Here is a 25,000-nt window from a genome sequence, read left to right as displayed (position 1 = left end):
GATTCTACAATTCCCACTTACTGCCCCTCTAGTCTTCGCCCCATCACTGCTGAATTCATGAACCAACTCACAGACTACTTTAGGGGCAAGACCATGTATACACTTAAACATGGCAATATGTATGCAGTTACACAAGATAAATAGCTTGATTTGACCGTTTTCTGAAGTCTAAGGGCTGATGTATACTTCTGCGTATAAATGATGCTGACACGCACCTCTCCAAAAATGTAACTACACGTCACAACAACACGTAGCGCAAGCTCTGTTATTGGTCAGCTTGGTAGCTGTGACCAGTGTGGGCGGGACAGAGAGCCGTGCGAACCCGTAGGAGTGAGTGTTTACAAGTGTGAAGTCCCGTGAAGTCCCGTTTTGTGTTTACCTTCTGATTAATGTTGTTGCACGTCCGCAGGTTCCTGCCTCTGAGGCCCCGTTTACACTAGTGCGTTTTAGTTTGAAAACGGCGTTTTAGATCAAAAATGATCCACGTCCACACTAGCGTTTCACCTAGCATTTCTGAACATATCTCCGTCCACACTACGCCACCAAAAACGTATATCACGTGACCATTCGCGCACTCTGGGCATGCACGTTCTAGCGAATATATGCAGCTGCTGTAGTAAAAAAGGCAGAGTTTAACTGCACAATGGCGCCTAAAATAGACAACAGTGCAAACAACGCTCCCATTTCTGTGTCCATATTGTTGTTTACAGTGAAGGCTGGTCTGTTGACTTCCGGTAGCATTGAAGCCATGTGTTATAGGCATGTGATAGGGGCTTGTTGAATAAGGGAAGGATACGCACTGACACAAAAGCCCCAATTAGCTAGCGAATTTCGGCAGCCCCACCTCCGTTTTCAGATGTCTCCGTTTTCCCACATCCACACTGAGACGGAGCAGCTGCGTTTTAGAATGGAAACGGCCTCTCCAGCGTTTCCAAAACGCTCTGTTTTCGGCGCTCGAAAACTCCGGCGTAGTGTGGACGGATGGAGTAACCGTAGCAAAACTTATGCGTTTTCAAACTAAAACGCATTAGTGTAAACGGGGCCTAAATGAGCGAGTTTGAGCAACTTTGACATTAAGGTAAAACAAAACACTCGCATAAGAAACTCAACACAGAGGAACACAAAAACCTCACTGCCAGCCTTAATGATTTAGTGGCTAATTCGTATGAATTCGTACAATCTAATTCGTAAAATTTAGTATGATTTGCTCATCTCCCAGTGATGGTGGGGTTAGGTGCCACCCCTCCTTTTTAAAATTGTACAATTTTGTACGGCTGAACTAGTATGAATTCATGCAAATTAGCCACTAAACAGGCAAAACGTAAAATACTTACGTTTTCTCATGAGATCAGGCTGGACCGACACATAAAACAGTTTTGCACTAGTAGACACTTTCTTACAATCACTCCATATCTATCAAAAAAACTTGCATTTATGAAGTGTGCCTCACACAGGTGAGTGGGCTTGACAAACCACCTCTAGAACCATCTCTCTCAATTAAAAAAACCCTTCCTCCTCCTTACTCTAGCAGTTTAGTGCAGTCAAAATTATTCACCCTCTTGTGAATTTTCTTTTTCAAATATTTCCCAAATGATGTTTAACAGAGCAAGGGAATTGTCACAATATATCTAATAATATTGTTTCTTCTGGAGAAAGTCTTATTTGTTTTATTTCGGCTAGAATAAAAGCAGTTTTTATTTATTTTTAAAACCATTTTAAGGTGAATATTATCAGCCTCCTTAACCCTTCGATGCACTACATGGGTCTAAAGTGACTTGTCTAAGCTTATTTTTTCTATATCTATTTTATAGCTTGTGCATCAAAGGTTAAGCAAAATCAGTTCTACAGAATTCTACAGAACAAACCATCCTTATACAACGACTTGCCTAATTACTCTAATTAAACCTTTAAATGTCACTTTAAGCTGAATACTAGTATTTTGAAAAATATCTAGTCAAATATTATTTACTGTCATCATGGCAAAGATAAAATAAATGCATTATTAGAAATGAGTTATTAAAACTATTATGATTAGAAATGTGTTGAAAAAAATCTTCTCTCCGTCAAACAGAAATAAACAGGGGGGCTAATAATTCAGGAGGGCTAATAATTCAGGAGGGCTAATAATTCAGGGGGGCTAATAATTCAGGAGGGCTAATAATTCTGACTTCAACTCTAGATCGATGATGATTGTAGTCTGCTTTACCTAATATGCCGATTCGATTAGGAGATGTGATGCTGTTGGTGGTGGAGTTCACTCCCCCAAAGAGCGCCTGCTCCGCGTTGATGATGTTGGGCTGTGTGCCGCGCCGGGACCCCTCCACCGGTGGACTGCGGTTAGGGGTGAAGGAGGTGGGGTTGGGGGTGTGGTGGTGGTGTCCTCCGGTGCCGTCGTCCAGACTCCGCGAGCGCTGGCCCAGCTCTTTGGGTTTACTCTTGACTCCACCCATAGCCGAGGCCTGCAGAGAGACATACGAATATCATAAAGTATTATTCAGCTTATGCTTTTACATTACCATCACATTAACACAAACTGCCATACAACTAGAGCTACCAAAGCTGGCAAATTAGCAGTAGACTCAACAAATAGACTCAAACTACTTTTTTAAAATAAACTGAAACAAAAGTTCATGACTTCAGCACAGCAGAACAACACAATTCATGAGTATTTTGGCGGGAACATTTATTCATTCATTAATTTCCTTGACAAAGTCCTTTATTTATCAGGGTCGCCACAGTGGAGTGAATCGGCAACTTATCCAGCATATGTTTTACACAGCAAATGCCCTTCCAACTGCAACCCTGTACTGGGAAACACCTATACACTTAAAGCCCCCGTGCCACCGTTTTTGGGAGGACAACTTAATTGTTTTAAGTTCAATCCACTTCCATTTGTAAAAAACTAACACATCAACTTAATTCCTTCATGTCATCCCAACACAAATCGACTGTGTAGAACCAAGCATTTTTTTTTTACAGTGTATTTTGAATTTGAACACCAGGCATGCATCAAAAGGATACTTCTTGGGCCTACGTCCCGACTCAAAAAGTAATGTAAAGGAATGAACATTGACAATGCCATTACAACACTTCTGCTGTGCTTAAGGCATTTCATGTGGACTGTAGGAAAAATAAGTTGTGTTGATTTCCACACTTTTCCAAAGACTACTGCCTCAATAAGGAAATGGCTTGGCATTCTTCGTCATCATTTTGTGCTTGATGTGATTTGTCCAACGTGCGCGGATCAGCTGAAATGACACCCAAATCTGCGGTTTCATACTAATCATCCACCTGCCACCCGCCCGCATATAGTTTTATCTGATGTATTTATCCGCACCTGCCCAATTGTTACTTTAAATTTCAAACACAAATGAAAACATTTATGTTTACCAAATCCAATTTTCTAAAAAAAACAGTCCCTGATTATTAGGCGTCACCACAGTGGAATGAACCGACAACTATTCCAGCATATGTTTTACGCAGCAGATGCCCTTCCAGATGCAACACAGTACTGGGAAACACCTATACACTCACACACACACACACACACACTAGTGCATGTCTTTGGACAGTGAAGGAAGACGGAGCACCCGGAGGAAACCCATGCCAACATGGGGAGAACATGCAAACTCCAAACAGAAATGCCAACTGACCCAGTGGGGACTTGAACCACAAACTTATTGCTGCGAGGCGACATTCCTAACCACTGAGCCACTATGCCACCCATATTATGTAAAATAATACAATTAAATAATTAAAATGTAATTTCGAATGAACTACTTTGAGTTTTCCCTCAAAAATACCTTTCATGCAATTTGTACCATTAAAACACTTCAAATCATTATCTGACCTCCTGTTTTTCCAGCGTTTTCACCAGAGACCAGCCTGTTGTCATGATTTATGCATGGGTTTCCTGAATTATTAACAGACCATGTTTGCAAGCAGCATGCTGTTATTCCTTAAGTAACACAAATAAACAGTGATACTGCGGCTTGAAAATATCTTCATCCACAAAGACATTCAGTATGGATGTTGATTAAACATGATTTCAACATTTCCGTTTAACTTGAATTAAAGTATAATTCATGTTAAATGAGCACAGATATTCTAAGCTGGTTAACATCATCCAGTGTTGTCAATGATGATCATGTGGTGTAATCATGTGATACCACCGTCCAAGACTGAATCATGTTTTTGAGTGTATGACATCTTGCTGATATTATTATTGAATGTGATATAATTTAAATTGTTGACAAGTCATGAACTTTTGCGCAGTTTTGTGTCACAAATATAACTCCATACAAGATGAGCTAGGTGTTAAACTAATATTACAATAATAAATTAAATAGTCAGAGCCAATAGCCTTTTGGTTAGTGCATGAACATATATTACTAATGTGCTTCAGATTTCCCAAGCTCACTTCACGTCTACAGTTGAAACCAGAAGTTCACATACACTCAAAAAAAGGAACATAGCCATTTAAAAAAAAATGTCTGATGGTAAATTATACTAAATGTTTACTATTTTAGGTCCGTTAGGATTACCTAAATGATTTTACATTTGCTAAATGCCAGAATAAAGAGAGAACCTTTTTTGAGAATTTTGTATTAATTTCTAGACAGTCAAAAGTTTACAAACATTTCCTTGGTATTTTTTTAGCTTTAGCTTTGCTATAACTTTAGTCAAATGTTTTGGGCCTCCTTCCACAAGCTTCTCATAATAGTTTGAAGGAATTTTGGCCCATTCCTCCTGACAGAATTGGTGTAACCGAGTCAGATTTGTTGGCTGTCTTGCTCACACAAGCTTTTTCAACTCTGCCTACAAATTTTCTACAGGATTGAGGTCAGGGCTCTGTGATGGCCACTCCAAAACATTTGCTCTGTTATCCATAAAGCACATTTTAACTAAATTGGCAGTATGCTTAGGGTCATGGTCTGTTTGGAAGACCCATTTGTGGCCAAGTTTTAATTTCCTGGCTGATGTCTTGAGATGTTTCTTCAGTATTTCTACATAATGTTTTTTCTTCATGATGCTATCTATCCTGTGAAGTGGACCAGTCCCTCCTGCAGCAAAACAGCCCCACAACATGATGTTGCCACCCCCATACTTCACAGTTGGGATGGTGTTCCTAGGCTTGTAAGCTTTCCCCTTTGTCCTCCAAATGTAACACTGGTCATTATTGCCAAACAGTTCAGTCTTAGTTCCATCAGACCACAGGACATGTCTCCAAAAATAAGTCTTTTTCCCAGTGTAATTTAGCAAATTGTAATCTGGCTTTTTGGTTGATTCTGGCTTGTTGATTTTCCCATGTTGTCACAAAAGAAAGCAGTGTGTTTGAGGTTTTTCTTAAATACTATTCTACAGTTGTGCCTCCAAAAAATTCAAATAATGTCAATTAGCCAATCAGAAACTTCCAAAACCTTGACATCATCATGAGCTTTTTCAGAGGCACAATAATCTCATTGTATGTAAACTTGACTTTCAAGAAAAGTTATAACAATTTCTCAAAAAATATCTCTCTCATTATTCTGCTATTAAGCAAAACAGAAACACATTTGATAATCCTAACTTAACTAAAAGAGTGAAAGTTTAGTCGCATTAACATCTGACTTTATTTTAAATGGTTATGTGCCTTTTATACAGTGCATGTAAACTTCTGGTTTCAACTGTATCTATTGTGCTGTCAAAGAAATCTAAAACTTTAATAAAATAGATTTATAAATATGTTTTTAAAAAGCATACATTCAAAACATTTACAAAACACAAAACTACAATAAATTAAACTGTATTTAGTTAAATCAGCCCCTAAATGGCTCTAAATTAACATGTTGTGAGTTAATGAGGAAGAAAATTGAAACTATGCGGTTAAACAATGCATGCTAATAAATGCTGGGTTATTTCAACCAAGTTCTGGGTGTAATCCACTTGTTAAGTGTGACGTCAAATGAATCGGCTTCCGTGTCCAAGCGCTCTATTCAACTGAATGGGGAGACTCACAAATGGTAATAATAAAAGTTTACAAAGTGATTTAATGCTTTCGAAAATCACGAACGTAGTATATATGTCCATGCCTAATATCCGATGGCCAGAAAGTGATTAATTTTTTTTTATAAATTGTAAACTTTTTGGTATTTGTTATGCAGCAAGCCCAGAGATTGTTGTGTACACTATGATTTTATATATAATTAACTTTAATGTGTGATAGGAATAAAAGGTGATCATAAACAAATGATTTCTCCACTCAAATGAATGGCGGCTTGGACCCGGAAACAGTATTACATACGTCACCATCATGTCACCACTTAACAAGCGGATAAGAACTAATCCAACTGCTGGATTAACTTTTTCAATTAAATGAATAGGAACAAATTTAACCCAATGTTTGGGTTAGACAACATTTAACCCAATTTAGGTTTAAATAACCCAGCATTTCTTGGAGTGTAGCCAGGCATCGATCTTATGTGTCATAAATTAGTAAAAGGACCTTGGAAATGTGTAATAATCATGCAGAATGGAAATGCAAGTTTACTAAATAAATAAATAGCTGTTTGGTTATTGGTACAAAATCCCCCTAGACTTAAATGGATGATTCACCCAAAAATCTATAATATAATATAATATAATATAATATAATATAATATAATATAATATAATATAATATAATATAATATAATATAACTTAATATAAAATAACATGTTCTCCCTAGGTTCGCGTGGGTTTCCTCCGTGTGCTCCATTTTCTCCCACAAGTCCAAAGACATGCGGTACAGGTGAATTAGGTAATTGACTGTACTGTATTTGTGTGAATGAGTGTGTGTGGATGTTTCCCAGTGATGGGTTGCTGCTGGAAACGCATCCGCTGCATAAAAACAAACTTGGTAAGGACTAGAACCAGTAAAGTTCCTGCTGTGAGGCAACACTGCTAACAACTGGGCCACTGTGCCACCCATCTAGGAAAGGAGGAGGAGTAGGGGTGAAAGAAGGGATTCTTCAAAGCAAAGATGGCTGTTATATGGAACTCAGGGAATTTATAGCGGCTCAGGAATCGTCTGATTGGTGAATCGTAAATTGAATAAATGCGGGACCAGCCGCAAGCAATCATAAGCACGTGATCCTCTCGAAATTAGTTTATAAATAAACTTCACAAAATGCAATAGTGACTAGTTATCCAACATTTTTCAAAATATCTTTTTTTGTGTTCAACAAAACATGTTGAAAACTCAAACAGGTTTGTGATGAAATTATGTCTGAAGATTAGCGTAAACTAACCCTTTATAGTAGCATCAAAAATATTAGGAAGAAGAGTGAGGGCATATTACACTAGGATTAAAGATTATTCCTTTGGTTTGTATGCAATAATATCCACCAATGAGTCATTCTCAATAACATGAGGAATGTAGTGTATATTAAAAACAAGATGCAAAAATGCTGAGCATCAGGGGTTCTGCCTTAGCAAACACTAATAATAAAGAGACAGAAAGTCCCAAAAGCATGTGAAAGACTGAAGAATGTTTGGTATGTGCCTGACAGTTGAGGCAGAAAGAGCTGATCAAAGGAGAAACGTTTACAGAAAGCAAGTGGCCAGAGTTTGTGCGAGCCACAGAAGCCTGAGGTTGTGTTTAGTGCACTTTAACCTCACTTTATTCCAGTTCAGCAGCGCTCAGCTGTTTCCTCTCACATACCAGTGACAGCCGCCGCAATATGATCCCCCCGGACCCCCAACACGCACACACACACACACAACCATATAGAGAGAGATGCACACAAAGACATGCACATACAGACATACACACACACACACACACACGTCAATGTGCATGTGTCTGTCTACACTGTGTGTGTTTGTGTTTGTTTCTCTCTCTTTTTGTCTTTGTGTGTGTGTCTGTTTGTGTATGTTTTTGTGTCTGTGTGTGTGTGTCTCTTCTCGTTCTCTGTGTTTGCAAGTGTGTGTGTGTGCACGGGTGTGTGTCTCTGTGTGTTTTTGTGTTTGTCTCTCTCTGTGTGGTTGTGCGTGTGTGTATGCGTACATGTGTGAGTATGTGTGTATGTCTGTGTATCTCTCTTTCTATGCGTGTCTGTCTGTCTGTCTTTTTTGTGCGTGTATGTCTGTGTGTCTCTCTCTATGTGTGTGTCTGTCTGTCTGTCTTTTTTTGTGCGTTTATGTCTGAGTGTGTGTGTGTGTGTGTGTGTGTGTGTTTGCCAGCATGCACACATTCTTTGAGGGAGAAACAGAGATGCTTTCCCATCCACCCACACACACACACACACACACACACACACACACACACACACACACACACACACTTCCATACAGTCCTTAAAGGGATAGTTCACAAAAAAAAGAGGTTTTGCTGTTAATTTCCTTTTCCTCAGTTCGTCCAAGGGGTAGGGCACTTTTGTTTTGCTTTAACAAAACATTACGAAAGGTTTTTAGCTGAAATCTTGGCCCTTGGCGATTCCTAAAATGCAAGTCAACAGCTTTCAGTACTTTAGATGATAAAAAACACACACACATAAAGGAATACAACAGCGAGACAAACTGAAATAAAATCACAATCACGATTAATCAAAGATGTGAATCTCATGTACATCTTGTCAGGGAAACACGAGTGATCAGTAGTAATTCTCTGAAGGCCAGAGTCTTCTATGTGGAGTGAACCACATTTACAATAAGCTACTATTACTGCTCTTTAATTTCCCAGAGATGGGTTGCGTAAAAACTTGCTGGATAAGTTGGCAGTTCATTCCGCTGTGGCGACCCCGGATTAATAAAGGGACTAAGCCGACAAGAAAATGAATGAATGAATGAATAGTATTTTTTTAAGTACTTGGATAACAAATGCTATTTTACCGCACACACACACACAAATCAAGTCAACAAACAGCTGACATTACATATGTCCTTATGCAACAGGGATCTCACCCTCCTGACTGTCGTAAACCCATTTAGGACCATTTGTTGTGCAGGGAATTAAAGGTTATAAATACATCGTAAAAAAATTTCAGTTTCTTAAACAAACAGCTCTTTATTTATTTAGTAGAATTTCATTTCTAGCGCCATTTTCAACATTTATTCAAATTTTTCCTGTAAGAAACGCTTTATAAAAATAGGTGAATGAAAACAGATATTGATAAGCAGTGCTGTGTGTAAAAGTTGAATTTTTTTTAAAGGGGACCTATTATGCCATTTTTACAAGAAAAAAATAAGTGTAAAATAAGAGTGTATATGTAAAGATTCAGCTTAAAATAACCCACAAATTATGTTTTAGAACTGAAACTGCACCTTTTAGGCTTTAATTTAAATTGTGATGTTTTGGTGACTGTCGCTTTAAAAGTTTAAATTTAAATGAGATTGTGCTCTTTTTGAAAGAGGGCGGAGCTACAAATGTGTGTCAGCATGTGTCAGCATGGTAGCAGAACTGTATACTAATGATCACAAGTACTGCGGAAGACCGACTGGAATCCACATAGACCCAAGATTCTCACAAAAATTAGTCAAGTTTGGTGAAGGAATAATTATGGTTTTGGGTTACATTCAGTATGAGGGAATGAAAGAGATCTGCAGAGTGGATGGCAACATCAACAGCCTGAGGTATCAAGACATTTGTGCTGCCCATTGCATTACAAACCACAGGAGAGGGCAAATTCTTCAGCAGGATATCGCTCCTTCTCATACTTCAGCCTCCACATCAAAGTTCCCGAAAGCAAAGATGATCAAGGTGCTCCAGGATTGGCCAGCCCAGTTACCAGATATGCACATTATTGAGCATGTCTGGGGTAAGATGAAGGAAGAGGCATTGAAGATGAATTCAAAGAATCTTGATGAACTCTGGGAGTCCTGCTAGAACGCTTTCTTTGCCATTCCAGATGACTTTATTAATAAGTGATTTGAGTCACTGCAGAGATGTATGGATGCAGTCCTCCAAGCTCATGATGGAGTCAGACACAATATTCATTCTGTTTCCACTGCAGCATGACTTTATATTCTATACTGGACATTATTTCTGTTAAGTGACAAGACTTGTGTTAAAGTCAGACCCTACTGTCCTAATTAAATCATTAAAATGGCCTTTGCCATTCATATAAGCCATTTCTGATATCAAATGATCAACTAGAAGACAAGTTATTATTTGCTGTTCCTAAAACTTGGATAGGCGACAAGACTTTTGTCTAGTAGTATAGTCACTGACATTATCTTCAGCAGGTATGTAGCGAAAACTCTAATGGCAGATGGCTGCTTCTCACTCAGGGCTGTCTATGCTAATGAGGGGAAGATCATCACTAATGGGCGGGGCTTTTTTCTGATGACACATATAAAGGGAGAATGTCAATCAAAGTGCTTCTGCAGACTGTTTTCATAATTATAAAAAATAGAATAAATACATTTTAACCATTTGAGGCTGGCTATATTCACATACTGTTGCCACACAACTGTATTTAAACCCATTATAAAAGTCATATTTCCCTAATAGGTCCACAAGAAAATGCAAAAGCTCATGTGTGAGGCACTACAAAAGACACAAGATATGTACATAAAGGTCAATCAAGCACATGTTTACACTGAATAAGAATGGAAAAGCAGGGCATTTGAACAGAAAATTGCATGCATTCTGTGTGAATGGCCCCTTAGAGCGTTCACCAGCCAATCAGATTCAAGCATTTAACAGCCATGTAGTAGTGACCTTATTCTTGACGTACGAGCAGGCACAGCCATTGCAATCTTTTAGCGTCCTCATTCTCTCACATTAAATTTTAGGCGTTAAAACAGCTTGTTATGCTGCTTGATGTTCATTCATTCATTTTTCTTTGGCTTAGTCCCTTTATTCATCAGGGGTCGCCACAGCGGAATGAACCGCCAACTATTCTAGCATCTGTTTTACACAGCGGATGCCCTTCCAGCTGCAACCCAGTAGTGGGAAACATTCATACACACTCATTCACAATCATACACTGTAGCCAATTTAGCTTACCCGATTCACTTATAGCGCATGTGTTTGGATTGTGGGGGAAACCGGAGCACCCGGAGGAAACCCACACCAACATGGGAGCAGCACATGCCAACTCCACACAGAGCTCACTTCCACATTGCAGAATAAGCTCAATCTGATCAATAAAATCAATAAAAGTAAGAATCTTCATTTATTGACCCCTTTAATGCTCCATGCCTGTGTAAAACAAGCCCACACTTGCCCACAGGCTGAAAAATTCTCCTCAGCAAAATCCTCTTTTCCCAGAAACCCCGGCGGACAGGCTGCTCTGGGTGAAGCGTTTCTCTTGCAGGAGCAGTTTCAGGCCCGGTGGAGTGGAAATAATGCGAGTTGAGCGGTGTGAATGCGGGGTCAGAGCGCGGCCGAGGCCCCGCAGGAGCTGCAGTCATTCTCAATGGAGACCCGCACACTTCAGGTTCACTAGCAGAGCTATGAACCGTACCGTCACAAGACTGGAGTTATGAGGAGAGCTCTGATATGATCCACACAGACTGTCAAATTATGGGAAATTTAAGATGTGGAATGTGGAAATGAAGGTCTGCTCATGTTGATTTTAATGCAGGGGAATGATGTGCTTACAACAAGGTCTTCTGTGATTTTCTTTACTCTTTAAAATATTATAAGAAATGCCTTTGAATGAACCGTTCTGGACAAAAACAAAGCAATTAAAGTAATTACAGCATAAAGTAAAATAATTTTAATAATCTTTTAAAGACAAAGAAAATTAAATAACTAACTAAATTAAAAACTAAACTAAACAAAAATAAAAAAAATACACAAAATAAATGAATAAAAAACCTAATAAATAAAAAACTGTGGTGTAAATCATTTTAAAAGACCAAAAACAAAATAACTAAATAGAAAAAAGCACAAAAACTAAACGAAAAATTTTTTAATACAGCAAAATAAAAAAGTAACAAAAGAAACTTAAAAAAACTGATGAAATTTGTATAAATAATTGGATGTTGTATGAGGCCAAACACAAAATAACTAATAATAATAATAAAAACTAAACGAAAAAAATACAACAAAGTAATAAATTTAACTAAATAACATAAATAATTAACATACAATGAATTCAATTAAAAAGTACAAATGGACCAATATGGATTTGGATAATTGATAGCTCTTAAGATTTTTAGGCCGATAACCGATATACTATGGCCAATAAATATAAATATTTCAAAATGTTATATTTTTGTACAGTAAACAACAGATTTTTTTTAAATTTCATAAAAGTTTGATCTGATCTTATGAACCGAATAGCCTACTCAAAGCAAAAAAAGCAATCATTTCAAAATTGCAAGCTGATTATAGAGACTTACTGTATATTCATGATTTCACATAAATCAGCATACCAAAAATAAATTATTTCCTTTACATGGCACAGAAAAAAACTAAATACAACTAAAACTAAAAACACGACAAAATAAATAAACAAATAAATAAATGAATAAGAAATCAAATTCTCTCAACAAAACAACATAAAAGCATAAGACGGCGAAACAAAATAGTTGGAACGAAATGACCTCTCTGGAAAATAACGGTCAACCAGAGGAAGTACCATTCATTACAAAAATATTCAAATACATACATCCTCCACCCATAAATTAATGAAATAACTGTGACATCACACTGTGTGGCCACTGAAAGGTAAGAAAAAGGGAAAGACAGGGTTGTAACAATATATATACACACACACACACACACACACAGTTGAAGTTAGAATTATTAGCCCCCCCCCATAGAATTAATTTTTTTTTCTTTTTTAAATATTTCCTAAATTGCGTTTAACAGTGAAAGGAAATTTACAGAGTAGATCCTCAACTATACGGGCTCCAAATGATCTCATTTATGTGTGCTGCTGTTCCTCCACTTAGTGTCAAGGGAAATCCAGCATCCTGAAATGTGTTTTTAGACCAATTAATGCAGCTCTAACTGTAAATACTGACAACATTAAACCACAGCGAGGTGAATCAGGGTGATCTCTGGGTAATCAAAGAGCAACTCATGCAGAACTAATGTCCAGCCACAACAAAAACTGTCATTAAACACACAGAAAGCACGCAAGGTGGGAATGTTTGGCTGTAATTGAAGAAGGGCCGTGGTGACTCAGTGGTTAGCACTGTCGCCTCATAGCAAGAAGGTCGCTGGTTCGAGTCCCGGCTGGGTTAGTTGATGTTTCTGCGTGGAGTTTGCATGTTCTCTTGGTGTTGGCGTGGGTTTCCCCCACAGTCCAAACACATGTGCTATAGGTGAATGAGGTAAACAAAATTAGCCGTAGTGTATGTGTGTGTGTGTGTAAAAGTGAGAGTGTATGGGTGATTCCCATTAATGGGTTGCAGCTGGAAGGGTATAAAACATATGCTGCATAAGTTGGCGGTTCATTCCTCTGTGGTGACCTCTAATGAATAAAGGGACTAAGACAAAGAAAAATGAATGAATGAATGAATGAATAAGGGTCTCCCTAAACGACCCTATTGAGGTTTGGGATGTGATGAATGATCGTCGGAAGAAATCGAGAACAGTATTGTGACATTATGTAAAGCGTCATTGATTAATGGTAAACAGCAGCTGGAAACAGGACGTGCATTCGCTGAACTCATGAAGTGTTGTCTCAGTGTCTCATGAAGACTAGCTGACAGATAATGTCATTAGGAAGCAATGTTTTAGCGAAAGGACTGTAAAACTACACAGCAACACCAAGAGCACAGTGACTATGCATATATATATATATATATATATATATATATATATATATATATATATATATATATATATATATATATATATATATATATACATACATATATATATACATACATACACACACACACACACACACACACACACACACACACACATATACATATATATACATACATATACATATACATATATATACATACATATACACATATATATATATACATATACACATATATATATATATATATATATATATATATATTTATATATATAAATATATATATATATATATATATAAATAAATAAATAAATATATATATATATATATATATATATATATATATATATATATATATATATATATATATATATATATATATATATATATAAATATATAAATATATGTATATATATAAACATATATATATATACAGTTATGTTACTAACTGTCATGTTTGTGGCGTATAAGGTGTGCGACCGTCTTAAGGATGGAGTCTGCTTTAGCTTTGTGGATCAGTGACTGCAGGATAAAGAACATTATGGTGGATGGCAACATTATCTGCACTATAGCTAAAAAGCTTTATGAACCTTTTGCTGACATCAATGTATGTTTGCGCCTGACAACAGCTTTTGATCTTTGGTTTCATTCTGTAATACTGGACGTATGTTTCTACAAAAGTTTGAACTTTAGGAGTTTTTAAACAAGAGAGAAAAGTGTGAAAATGGTTAAGCCTGTCTGAGAAAAGTGTACAAAGTGTGCAGTGAGGGGTTTCACAGCCTTGAAACGTCTATTCATTCATTTTCTTTTCCCTTTATTAATCCAGGTTCGCCACAGCGGAATGAACCGCCAACTTATCCAGCAAGTTTTTACGCAGCGGATGCCCTTCCAGCCGCAACCCATCTCTGGGAAACATCCACACACACACTCACACACACACTCACACTCATACACTACGGACAATTTAGCCTACCCAATTCACCTGTACCACATGTCTTTGAACTGTGGGGGAAACCGGAGCACCCGGAGGAAACCCACGTGAAGGCAGGGAGAACATGCAAACTCCACACAGAAACACCAACTGAGCCGAGGTTCGAACCAGCGACCTAGCGACCTTCTTGCTGTGAGGCGACAGCATTACCTACTGCACCACTGCCTCGCCCTTTGAAACGTCTATAGTAATTGTAAAAAATAAAGTTGACTACTGTGCAGATTTTGCCTACTACGCGTTATTTTTAGAGATTAACTCCCGCAAATAACGGGGGACCACTGTATTCCAAGGCAAAAAAAACACACACACAAAATAAACATATGAAAAGAAAAGAAATTGAAAAAAAGTCAAGCCAAAACCCAAACCCCAACAAACCTCCCCCCAAAAGAATCAAAACGACTCAATGGAAATGAACCCAACAAGAATCAAAAATAATAATAAAAATAAATACAAATAAAATGAACATTAAGAAATAGAGAGATCATGAAAAGGTAAAAGGGAAGAAAACAATATCCAAAGCCAATCCCCAAGTGGCATCAAGCCTGCCGCCATGTCTGTCTGTGATGTGACAGAAGCTTTTCCCATCTCACACATGCTGCTATCAACAGCTGAAGAGGAGATTCCTGCAGATCAGATGAAGCAGAGACCAGACACGCTTCCCCCTCAGAGAGACAGAGAGACAGACAGACAGACAGACAGACAGACAGATAGACAGGCAGAATGGCAGACAGACTGAACGGGAAGACAGACAGACAGACAGGCAGATCGACAGAAAGACAGATGGGCAGACAGACAGACAGACAGAGAGATAGGCAGATAGAGAGACAGATTGAACGGACAGACAGATAGACAGTTGGGCGGATAGACAGACAGACTGAAAAGGCAAATAGACAGACAGACAAACATATGGGCAGACAGACGAGCAAAAAGGCGAACGTATAGACAGACTAAACAAGACGACAGACAGACATGCAGATTGACAGAAAGACAGATGGGCGGCTGGAAAGAGAGACAGACAGACAGATGGGCAGAAAGACAGACAGATGGGTTGACAAACAGAGGGATGGGCAGACAGGTAGACATAAAGACAGACTGAACAAGTAGACAAAGACAAACAGACAGACAGGCAGATTGGGAAAAAGACAGATGGAAAGACAGACAGACAGATGGGCAGACAGAAAGACTGAACAAGCAGACAGACAGACAGACGGATGGTCAGACAGGCGGACATACAGACAGTCTGCACGAGTAGACAGATAGACAGATGGGCAGACAGACAGACTGAACAGGCAGACAAACAGATGGGCAGACATACAGTCAGACTGAACGGGCAGGCAGACAGGCAGGTAGACAGACAGATTGAACAGGCAGATAGACGTGCAGGTAGACAGATTGGCAGACAGACAGACTGAACTGGTAGACAGACAGATGGGCAGACGGACAGATGGATGGGCAGACAGGCGGACATACAGTCAGACTGAATGGGAAAACAAACAGACATACTAAACGAACAGACAGACTGGCAGGTAGACAGACAGCCTGAACAGGCAAACAGACGGGTCAACAGACAAGCAGATAGACAGAAAGGAAGGCAGGTATATTGACAGAAAGAAAGACAGATGGGCAGACAGACAGACAAACAAGCAAACTGACAGGCAGACAGATAGGCAGCCAGAGAGACAGACAGGCAGAAATGCAGACAAACAAACAGGAAGACAGATGTCCCATGAGTGCAGGGGGTGAGTATGAGGAGTGAAGGGTCAATATTCACCCTCCGGCTCGTCTGTGTGCTCAACAGCAGCTGGACGATCAGCCTTCACAGACTAATACACACATGTGCAGCACTGGACACTTCTACACACATACAGATATTACAGACACGCCTGCTGTGCTGACTGAGGACCACATGACGTGGTTTACACACACAGATACACACACACCATTGCAGCTAGAAACAATGACTTCCTCCTGTTTGCCATAAATATACGTTGAACATGTCAGCTATTTTTAGCTTCTTTATACTGGTGGTGATTCTCAATGGTGGGTCATGACCCAGAACGAAACTGGAAGGCTAATTTTCCAGAGCTAGCATGCATAAGGAATGAATTACTCACTATCATTCAGCTTAGTCCCTGACTTATTAGGGGTCACCACAGCGGAATGAACCGCCAATTACTCTGGTATATGTTTTGTGCGCCCTTCCAGCCACAACCCAGTACTGGGAAACACCCATACACTCTCTCATTCACACACACTCATACACTACTGCCAATTTAATTCATTCAAATCACCTATATCTCATGTGTTTTCTGGATTATATTTATGATAATCAAAAACTTAATCTAACAATAATTCATAATGATGATTTGGGTTTCTTTTTTTTTGACAGTCTTAACATTTTTGAACTCTGTTCATGCACAAATGTCCTACAAATTATTATTATTATTATTATTATTATTATTATTATTATCCACCATTCCACCAGACTGATTACTGTTAGCATTACTAGTATGCAAATAAAAGAGCTCAGCTGGGGCTTCGACTTCTTTATAAAACAAAAGCCTCCATTGTTCTCAACCCATCAAGCCTTGCAATCTGGAGTGTGTGTGTGTGTGTGTTATACTGGAACTATTCACTCGCCGGTTGCTATGCAGCCTGTTATAATTCCTCTTTTTCAGACAAACTAGAAGCAAAATCGAAATCTCATCGACTTCAGGACACTATCAGAATCATAAGGCATCTCTCTCTCTCTCTCTCACACACACATGCAAAATTTAGATGGACATCAGTAATCTAATTATTTACCTTATTCTACATAAGACAATATTATGATTTTGTTACATTTAGCATATTTCTATCACATTATAATTTTTGTAGAAATATCCTTTAATGTCACACAAAAAATCAGTACTTCGAATTAATTTAAATTTCAATTAATTTAATATTTAATTATGTACTTTTTATTCTATCTTTGTGTGTGTGTTATTTTACAACAGTTTTGGAATGGTAAATAAAGCATGTTTGTTTTAGTCTGTCCCATTTCAATCTGTGGTTTAATTTTGGTATAAATTTTTCTAAAGTCTAGCGTTTATATATATATATATATATATATATATATATATATATATATATATATATATATATATATATATATATATATATATATATACATATATACATATATATATATATATATATATATATATATATATATATATATATATATATACAAACACACACACACACATACACACACACACACACACATATATATTTTTAAACTTTATTAGGTACACCTGTCCAACTGCTTGTTAATGCAATTTTTTTTATTTATTTTCAATAATAAATAAATAATAAAAATAAATAAAAAATAAATTTTTTTTAAAAGATATTAATAAAAATATTTATTTTAAATAAAAATATTAATTTTTATTTTTATTTAATTTATTTTTATTTAATTTAATCATGTAGACATGGTCAAGACGATCTGCTGCAGCTCAAACCGAGCATCAGAATGAGGAAGAAAGGTGATTTTGAATGGGGCATGGTTGTTGGTGCCAGACGGGCTTATCTGAGTATTTCAGAAACTGCTGAAAAGTGAAAGTATCCAGTGAGCGGCAGTTCTGTGGGCGCTAATGCCATTTTGATGTCAAGAGGTCAGAGGATAATGGCCAGACTGGTTTGAACTGATAGAAAGGCAACAATAACTCAAATTAGGGTTGTGACGATTGACGATGCCATCGTCCATCACCGATGGCCGACAAACTTCAAGATGGTGAGCCGGCATCGCGATCCATTGCCCCGCCCCACATTTATATTGATATATAACTTATTTTTTGCATGTCATCTTAATTTGCAATATCTTAATAGTCTTCTCATAAGCTGCGTTAAATGTTACATATAGCTGCTGCTTGCACGGCTGACAGCATCGTGAGGATTAAATGAAGGATTATACAGCACCTCTTGCGCTTAAAATTTGTCGATTCAGTAGCAAACTCTGATACCTGCAAACCCCATCCCACTTTACAGTGAATGCTTTAGTCATTTTCATAGTGGACTTGAAACACTGGAAGTCTTTTATCAACTCTTGAAAAAGTGTAAATGGTGGACTAACATTCAGCACATGATCACTAATAGGATGTGCCATTATTAGTAACTGTAGGTAAATCTGTCTTCACTGTAGCTCCTGTCATCTCAAGGCAGAAGGCATTGACTGAGTGATTGACAGCTGATATTAACCAATCATTCACGTTCAGCTCTAGAGCAGTGAGCCAATAAGAAGAGCACAAAGGCGGGGCAAGCACTGCCGGCTTTTTTACTATAGTAAGTTCACATAACAACTGTTTTAATCTGTTCCTGAGTGCTGCGTTTGGCGTTTTTAGGTGCAAAGATGCATTCTGCATAAATGTCTCCTAAATCCACACACGCGGTGAGGCTTTTGCAGTGAAAACAATGAAAATGTATGCAACACAGTGAACTCCAACCGAACTCTCGTCTCCTCCACCAGCTGTGGGAAAAGCCATTAGAACGACACAGATCACTGTACGTATTCATGTCAGAGTCCCGCGGAAAAAAATTGATTTACTGGTGGTCACTTGTGAAAACGGTAGGCTACAATTAATTAATTAGTTATGAATTAATTGATATTTAACAACAACGACCCCCACTCCCCGCCTACGATGACGATGGCATTGTCTATCATGATGTTTCACATTAGACATTGTACGATGCCAAATTGGTCATCATCGCCCAACCCTAACTCAAATAACCACTCGATATAACTGAGGTATGCAGAAGAGCATTTCTGAAGGCCCAACACATCCAACTTTGAGGCGGATGGGCTACAGCAGCAGAAGACCACACCGGGTGCCACTCCTGTCAGCTAAGAACAGAAAACGGAGTTTACAATTCACACAGGCTCACCAAAATTGGACAATAGAAGATTGGAAAAACGTTCCCTGGACTGATGAGTCTCGATTTCTGCTGCGATATTTGGATGGTAGAGTCAGAATTGCGTCAACAACATGAAAGCATGAATCCATCCTGCCTTGTATTAACGGTTCAGGCTGGTGGTGGTGTAATGATGCGGGATATATTATTTTGGCACACTTTGGGCCAATTAGTAGGCCCACATGGATAAATTTTGCGCGCGCAGAATTATGCAGATTTTCCGCAGAATTCCGCAGATTTCTGCAGTTTTTTACCCCATCATTAATTCTGTTTGTTTACTTGAGTAAATGTGTAAATCGGATTTTTTTCAGTTTTTATTCAGTAATTTATTACTTTTTATTTAATATATTAAAGTGTAAGTTATGATACTCCGCTGGATAATCTTAAAATAATTCCGCAGAAATCCGCAGATTTTTACCAAAATTCTCAGCAGAAATAGCAAAAAACGTCCGCAGATTCCGTCTGGCCCTGCCCATTAGTACCAAATGAGCAATGTGTTAACTTCACAGTCCACGTGAGAATTGCTGCTGACCATGTCTATCCCTTTATGACCACAGTGTACTCATCTTCTGATGGCTACTTCCAGCAGGATAATGCGCCATGTCATAAAGCACGATTCATCTCAGACTGGTTTCTTGCACATGACAATGAGTTCACTGTACTCAAATGGCCTCCACAGTCACCAGTTCTCAATCCAATAGAGCACCTTTGGTATGTGGTGGAATGAGAGATTCGCATCATGGATGTGCAGCAGACAAATCTGCAGCAACTGCAAGATTTTATCATGTCAATATGGACCAAAATCTCTGAGGAATATTTCAAGCGCCTTGTCGAATCTTTGCCAAGGATTTAGGTAGTTCTGAAGACAAAAAGGGGTCCAACCTGGTACTAGTAATGTGTGCCTAATAAAGTGGCCGGTGAGTGTTTATACAACATTGATCAATATTTTGAATTCACTTATTTTCTTTCACTTAGTTGCCAAAGCAACATTTCTCATTTTATATTTTTTACATTTTAAATTTTTTTTTAGATTTTATTTTAACATACAACAACACTAATTTTGTTTTAATGGTATTAAAAATGTACGTAAATGTGACACAATTTAATCATTTTTAGCTTATGCTTTCATTTAAAAGAATAAAACTAAAATAAATTAACAAAACATAATTAAACGGATGCAACAAGGTGTTGTAAGTTCACGTTTGGCCAATAGAGGTCAAATGATAAATGCATATTTTATTTAAATGAACTAACACTCAGCTTATATAGAACCACTGGAAAAACAGATCCCAGCATTCTATACCCGCATCTGACATGTTGCTGTTTCACTTCTGCAACACAACACCATCTTTCCCATCACTGTAGGCCAGCAGGTGCCAGACGGCCACTGATATCCATCATGTTATTCCAGCATTTGCATGGTCAACATCAAGCGTTTCATTAAAAGTGGATAAGCTCCTTTGCTACACGTTGTACGGCAGCATCTAAGCCAAAGAAAACAAGCGTTTAATTCACTTGCTGAGAAAAGTTGAACTGGAAAAGCACCTGAAACCACATTGAGCTGAACATGAGGTTGGAAAAAAACCCACACCCTCCAGTTCAGCAGCTGAGGTTGTCACGTAATGCAGCATTTTCAGAGTTCATCAGCCTTTTTATACACCGTGACCAATGACTGTGCCAAATGTAACGCAGTATAAAAGATTATCTTAGTAAATAGGATGCAGGACATTGAAATAAATCTTATAGGTTTCACTGAAACTGTCTGAACTATATATGGTCTAATAATGGTCTCGTTAATTGGTCTGTTTATTTAATCTTTTAAAATCCTAACTGCTATAGAGCATGACTTTAAAACTTAATGTAAATGTACTTTTAAATGGTTTATTATGTCAAAAGTACTTCTTTCGGAAGCTCTAAAACCAAAAACAGTTCAGTTTTTGGCCAAGATATTCAACATTTCAATGGAAAAAAAACGATTGTGTGAAGACCAGATCAGTTTTTGTACTACCTGCGTGCATATCTACATGATACATTTGTTAAAGTTCTCAATTGTGACCTGGTAACAAAGCTAAGAAATGTTTGCAAAACTGTTTCTGCATCTCTATTTTCTCCTGAATGGATTCTAAACTTATTTTTTTTAACAGCAGATTAAAACTAGCTGTTAAAAACTAGCCTAGAGTGCAGTCTGCTCTTAAATACTAGTCTAGAGCGACGTCTGCTGCTAAAATCTAGCCTAGAGTGCAGTCTACTGTTGAAAACCAAGCTAGAGGGCCGTCTGTTGTTAAAAACTAGCCTAGAGCATTGTCTTTTTTATTAAAAACTAGCCTAGAGCGCAAAGCGTTCTGTTAAAAAACAATCTATAGCGCCATCTGCTTTTAAAAATCAATCTAGAGCCCCACCTGCTGTTAAAAACTAGCCTAAAGCGCAGTCTTTTGTTAAATACCAATTTAGAGCCTCATCTGCTGTTAAAAATCAACATAGAGCGTCGTCTGTTGTTAAAAACCAACCTAGAGCACTGTTAAAAACCAATCTAGAGCGTCATCTGCTGTTAAAAACCAACCTAGAGCGCTGTCTGTTCTGTTAAAAGTCACTCTAGAGCACCATCTGCAGTTAAAAATCAACCTAAAGCGTCGCCTGTTGTTAAAAAACAACCTAGAGCGCAGTCTGTTGTTAAAAAATAAGCAGAGAGCTGCACCTGCTGTTAAAAACTAGCCTAGAGCTCCGTCTGCTGTTAATAAAACAGTGTGGAGCCCTGTCTGTTGTTAAAAACTAGACTAGAGCACTATCTGCTATTAAGAAAACTAGCCTAGAGCGCCATCTGCTGTTAAAAACTAGCTTAGAGCATCATCTGCTGTTAAATATTAGCCTAGAGCGCCACACCTGCATTTATTAACTAGCTTAGACCTTCATCTGCTCTTAAAACCTAGCCTAGAGTGCCACATTGCTGTTAAAAACAAGCCTAGAGCGCCATCTTTTGTTAAAAAATTGCCTATAGCACTGTCTGCTGTTAAAAACTAACCTAGAGCACTGCCTATAGCTAAAAACGAGCCTAGAGCTTCATCTGCTCTTAGAAAACTAGCTTAAAGCGCCATCTGCTGTTAAAAACCTAGCCTAGAGCACCGTCTGCCATAAAAAAAATAGCCTAGAGCACCATCTGCTGTTAAAAACCAACCTAGAGCACTGCCCGTTGCCTAAAAAACCAGTCCAGAGCACCGTCTGCTGTTAAAAACAAGCTTAGAGCATCATCTGCTGTTAAAAATTTGCCTAGAGCGCCACACCTGCATTTAAAAAAACTAGATTAGACCTTCATCTGCTCTAAAAACCTAGCCTAGAGTGCCACATTGCTGTTAAATACAAGCCTAGAGTGCCATCTGTTGTAAAAAAATTGCCTATAGCACTGTTTGCTCTTAAAAACTAACCTAGAGCACTGCCTACTGCTAAAAACGAGCCTAGAGCTTCATCTGCTCTTAGAAAACTAGCTTAAAGTGTGATCTGCTGTTAAAAACCTAGCCTAGAGCACCGTCTCCCATTTCTAAACTAGTCTAGAGCACCATCTGCTGTTGAAAGCCAACCTAGAGCTCTGCCTGTTGCTTAGAAAACTAGTCTAGAGCACCCTCTGCTGTTAAAAACCAACCTAGAGAACCGCCTGTTGCTAATAACTAGCCTAGCCTAGATTCTCAATGTTTTCATCACAGCTCAAACCTGTATTATAAAACATAGCTAACTGAAAACATCTGAACTGGTAACCATGTTTTTACCCACTAGTAACTATTGTGACAAAGTATAGGATGTCATTTAATAAACATTATATTAAATGGGTTATGAAGTTTGGGTCTAAGGAGTAAAACGCATATACTCAAATTGCAAGAGAAAAAAATTGGGATTAAACGGGTTAGTATGCTTACTGTACGGGAAGCTTTGCTCTGTTACAGCATACCAATCGAGCTCTAATCCTGACGCTTGTTCTGGAGTGAGATTATCAACATTCATTCGTAATCACTACGCCATGATAACATTCCATCTGGGACTCAACAAATTCCAAGACAGGCCTGCAGGAATTGCAAAACAAGCAGCTTGAATAGTGATGCACGTTCAATGATTCCAACTGTTCCCATTATCATAAGATCCTTCTCTTTTTTTGGTTATAATCAGACAGTGTTGGGTGTAATTAGTAACACAGTAATTAGTTACTGTAATTAAATTTCTTTAATATTGAAATAAGCTAATTAATGGCCTTAAAATATTCAATACATTCAATATATTCAGTATAAATCAAAATATAAATGTTTTGTATACAAATATATTTTGCTGAATATATTTGAATATATTTCAGCACCATCTGCTGTGAGAAACTAGCATAGAGTGTCATCTGCTGTTAAAAACTAGCCTAGAGTGGTGCATTAACGTACTTCGGTTATCTAAACAACACAGGCTAATTGAAAATTCACACTTCAGCCTAAATATTTGTGAAACCGCAAAAAAGACAGCAAAAACATGTACTTCAACATTATTTGATTGCAGTTTATAAATAAAATGAACACTAGGGGGGCAGTATGACCAACGACGTTCATTTCTTTTCACACTAATGATATTTACAGAAGAATAATAATGACAAATAAAGGATTATTTTCATGCAGTTTTTTTTAAACCAACACCCAATTAAATATCACAAAACAACTTTACTGTTTATGATTTATAATCAAATATGTTTGCCACACTTATCAGTCTCAATATTGACAACTTTTCTCACATGGTCAGTTTGCTCAGTAGCTCATCTTGTACGGTGCTGGATTTGTAATGCAAAGAGCTCGGGTTTAAATCCAGTAAAGCACGTTTCCAAAAAAGAGATAAAAGTATTGTAAAATCAAGATAAAACTTTGTGGTTGCAGTGTACTTTTCAACTACGTTTGCTTTTGAAAACACTATTGGTTGGGTTTAGGGAAGGGTTTAGCTCAGTCGTTTGCTGATGTTAATGATCTTTATGACAAGCCCATGAACATACAAGAAGGACATGTATCTGAATCATCCAACAAAACATACCCTAAGTAAGCAATTTCAGATACGCAAAAATGTAAACAGCTCCCTCTAGTGGATTTTTCATCTGAAACGTGCAACAAAACATACCCGGAGCAACGTCATTTAAACTAGGCTAACCCTGGGCTGTATTTATGTCAGTTACAATATAAATATACTGTGAATACTCCTTTGATCCCATCTGTTTACATTAATTTAACTTATTTTTAAAAAGGCCATGTTTAACAGTTGGAAATTGAAGAAAAATCCACCAATCAAAAAGTCACAGTGAGCAAAGAGCACCAAAGGATTCAACAGCTCTGCCCACTCCCATGAAACACTGCTATATAT

General features: G+C 37.9%; 2 protein-coding genes across 5 annotated transcripts in view; both read right to left on the bottom strand.

Annotated features, from left to right (window-relative positions):
• Positions 1-25,000, bottom strand: part of mical1 (microtubule associated monooxygenase, calponin and LIM domain containing 1) — a 508,844-nt gene that overhangs the window by 125,194 nt on the left and 358,650 nt on the right. The gene's annotated exons all lie outside the window — the stretch shown is intronic.
• src (v-src avian sarcoma (Schmidt-Ruppin A-2) viral oncogene homolog) overlaps positions 1-25,000 on the bottom strand; it is a 121,036-nt gene that overhangs the window by 40,224 nt on the left and 55,812 nt on the right. For all 4 annotated transcript variants that reach the window (XM_017353519.4, XM_005174130.6, XM_017353520.4 and 1 more), the window contains 1 exon segment: positions 2,207-2,459. In XM_017353519.4, coding sequence (XP_017209008.1) covers positions 2,207-2,450 — 244 coding nt within the window. In that variant the 5' untranslated portion in view covers positions 2,451-2,459.

The sequence above is a fragment of the Danio rerio genome, chromosome 23 (assembly GCF_049306965.1).
Source record: "Danio rerio strain Tuebingen ecotype United States chromosome 23, GRCz12tu, whole genome shotgun sequence".
NCBI lineage: Eukaryota > Metazoa > Chordata > Actinopteri > Cypriniformes > Danionidae > Danio > Danio rerio.
The sequence above is the reverse complement of the archived record's forward strand: the minus strand, read 5'-3'. Positions and strand labels throughout refer to the sequence as shown.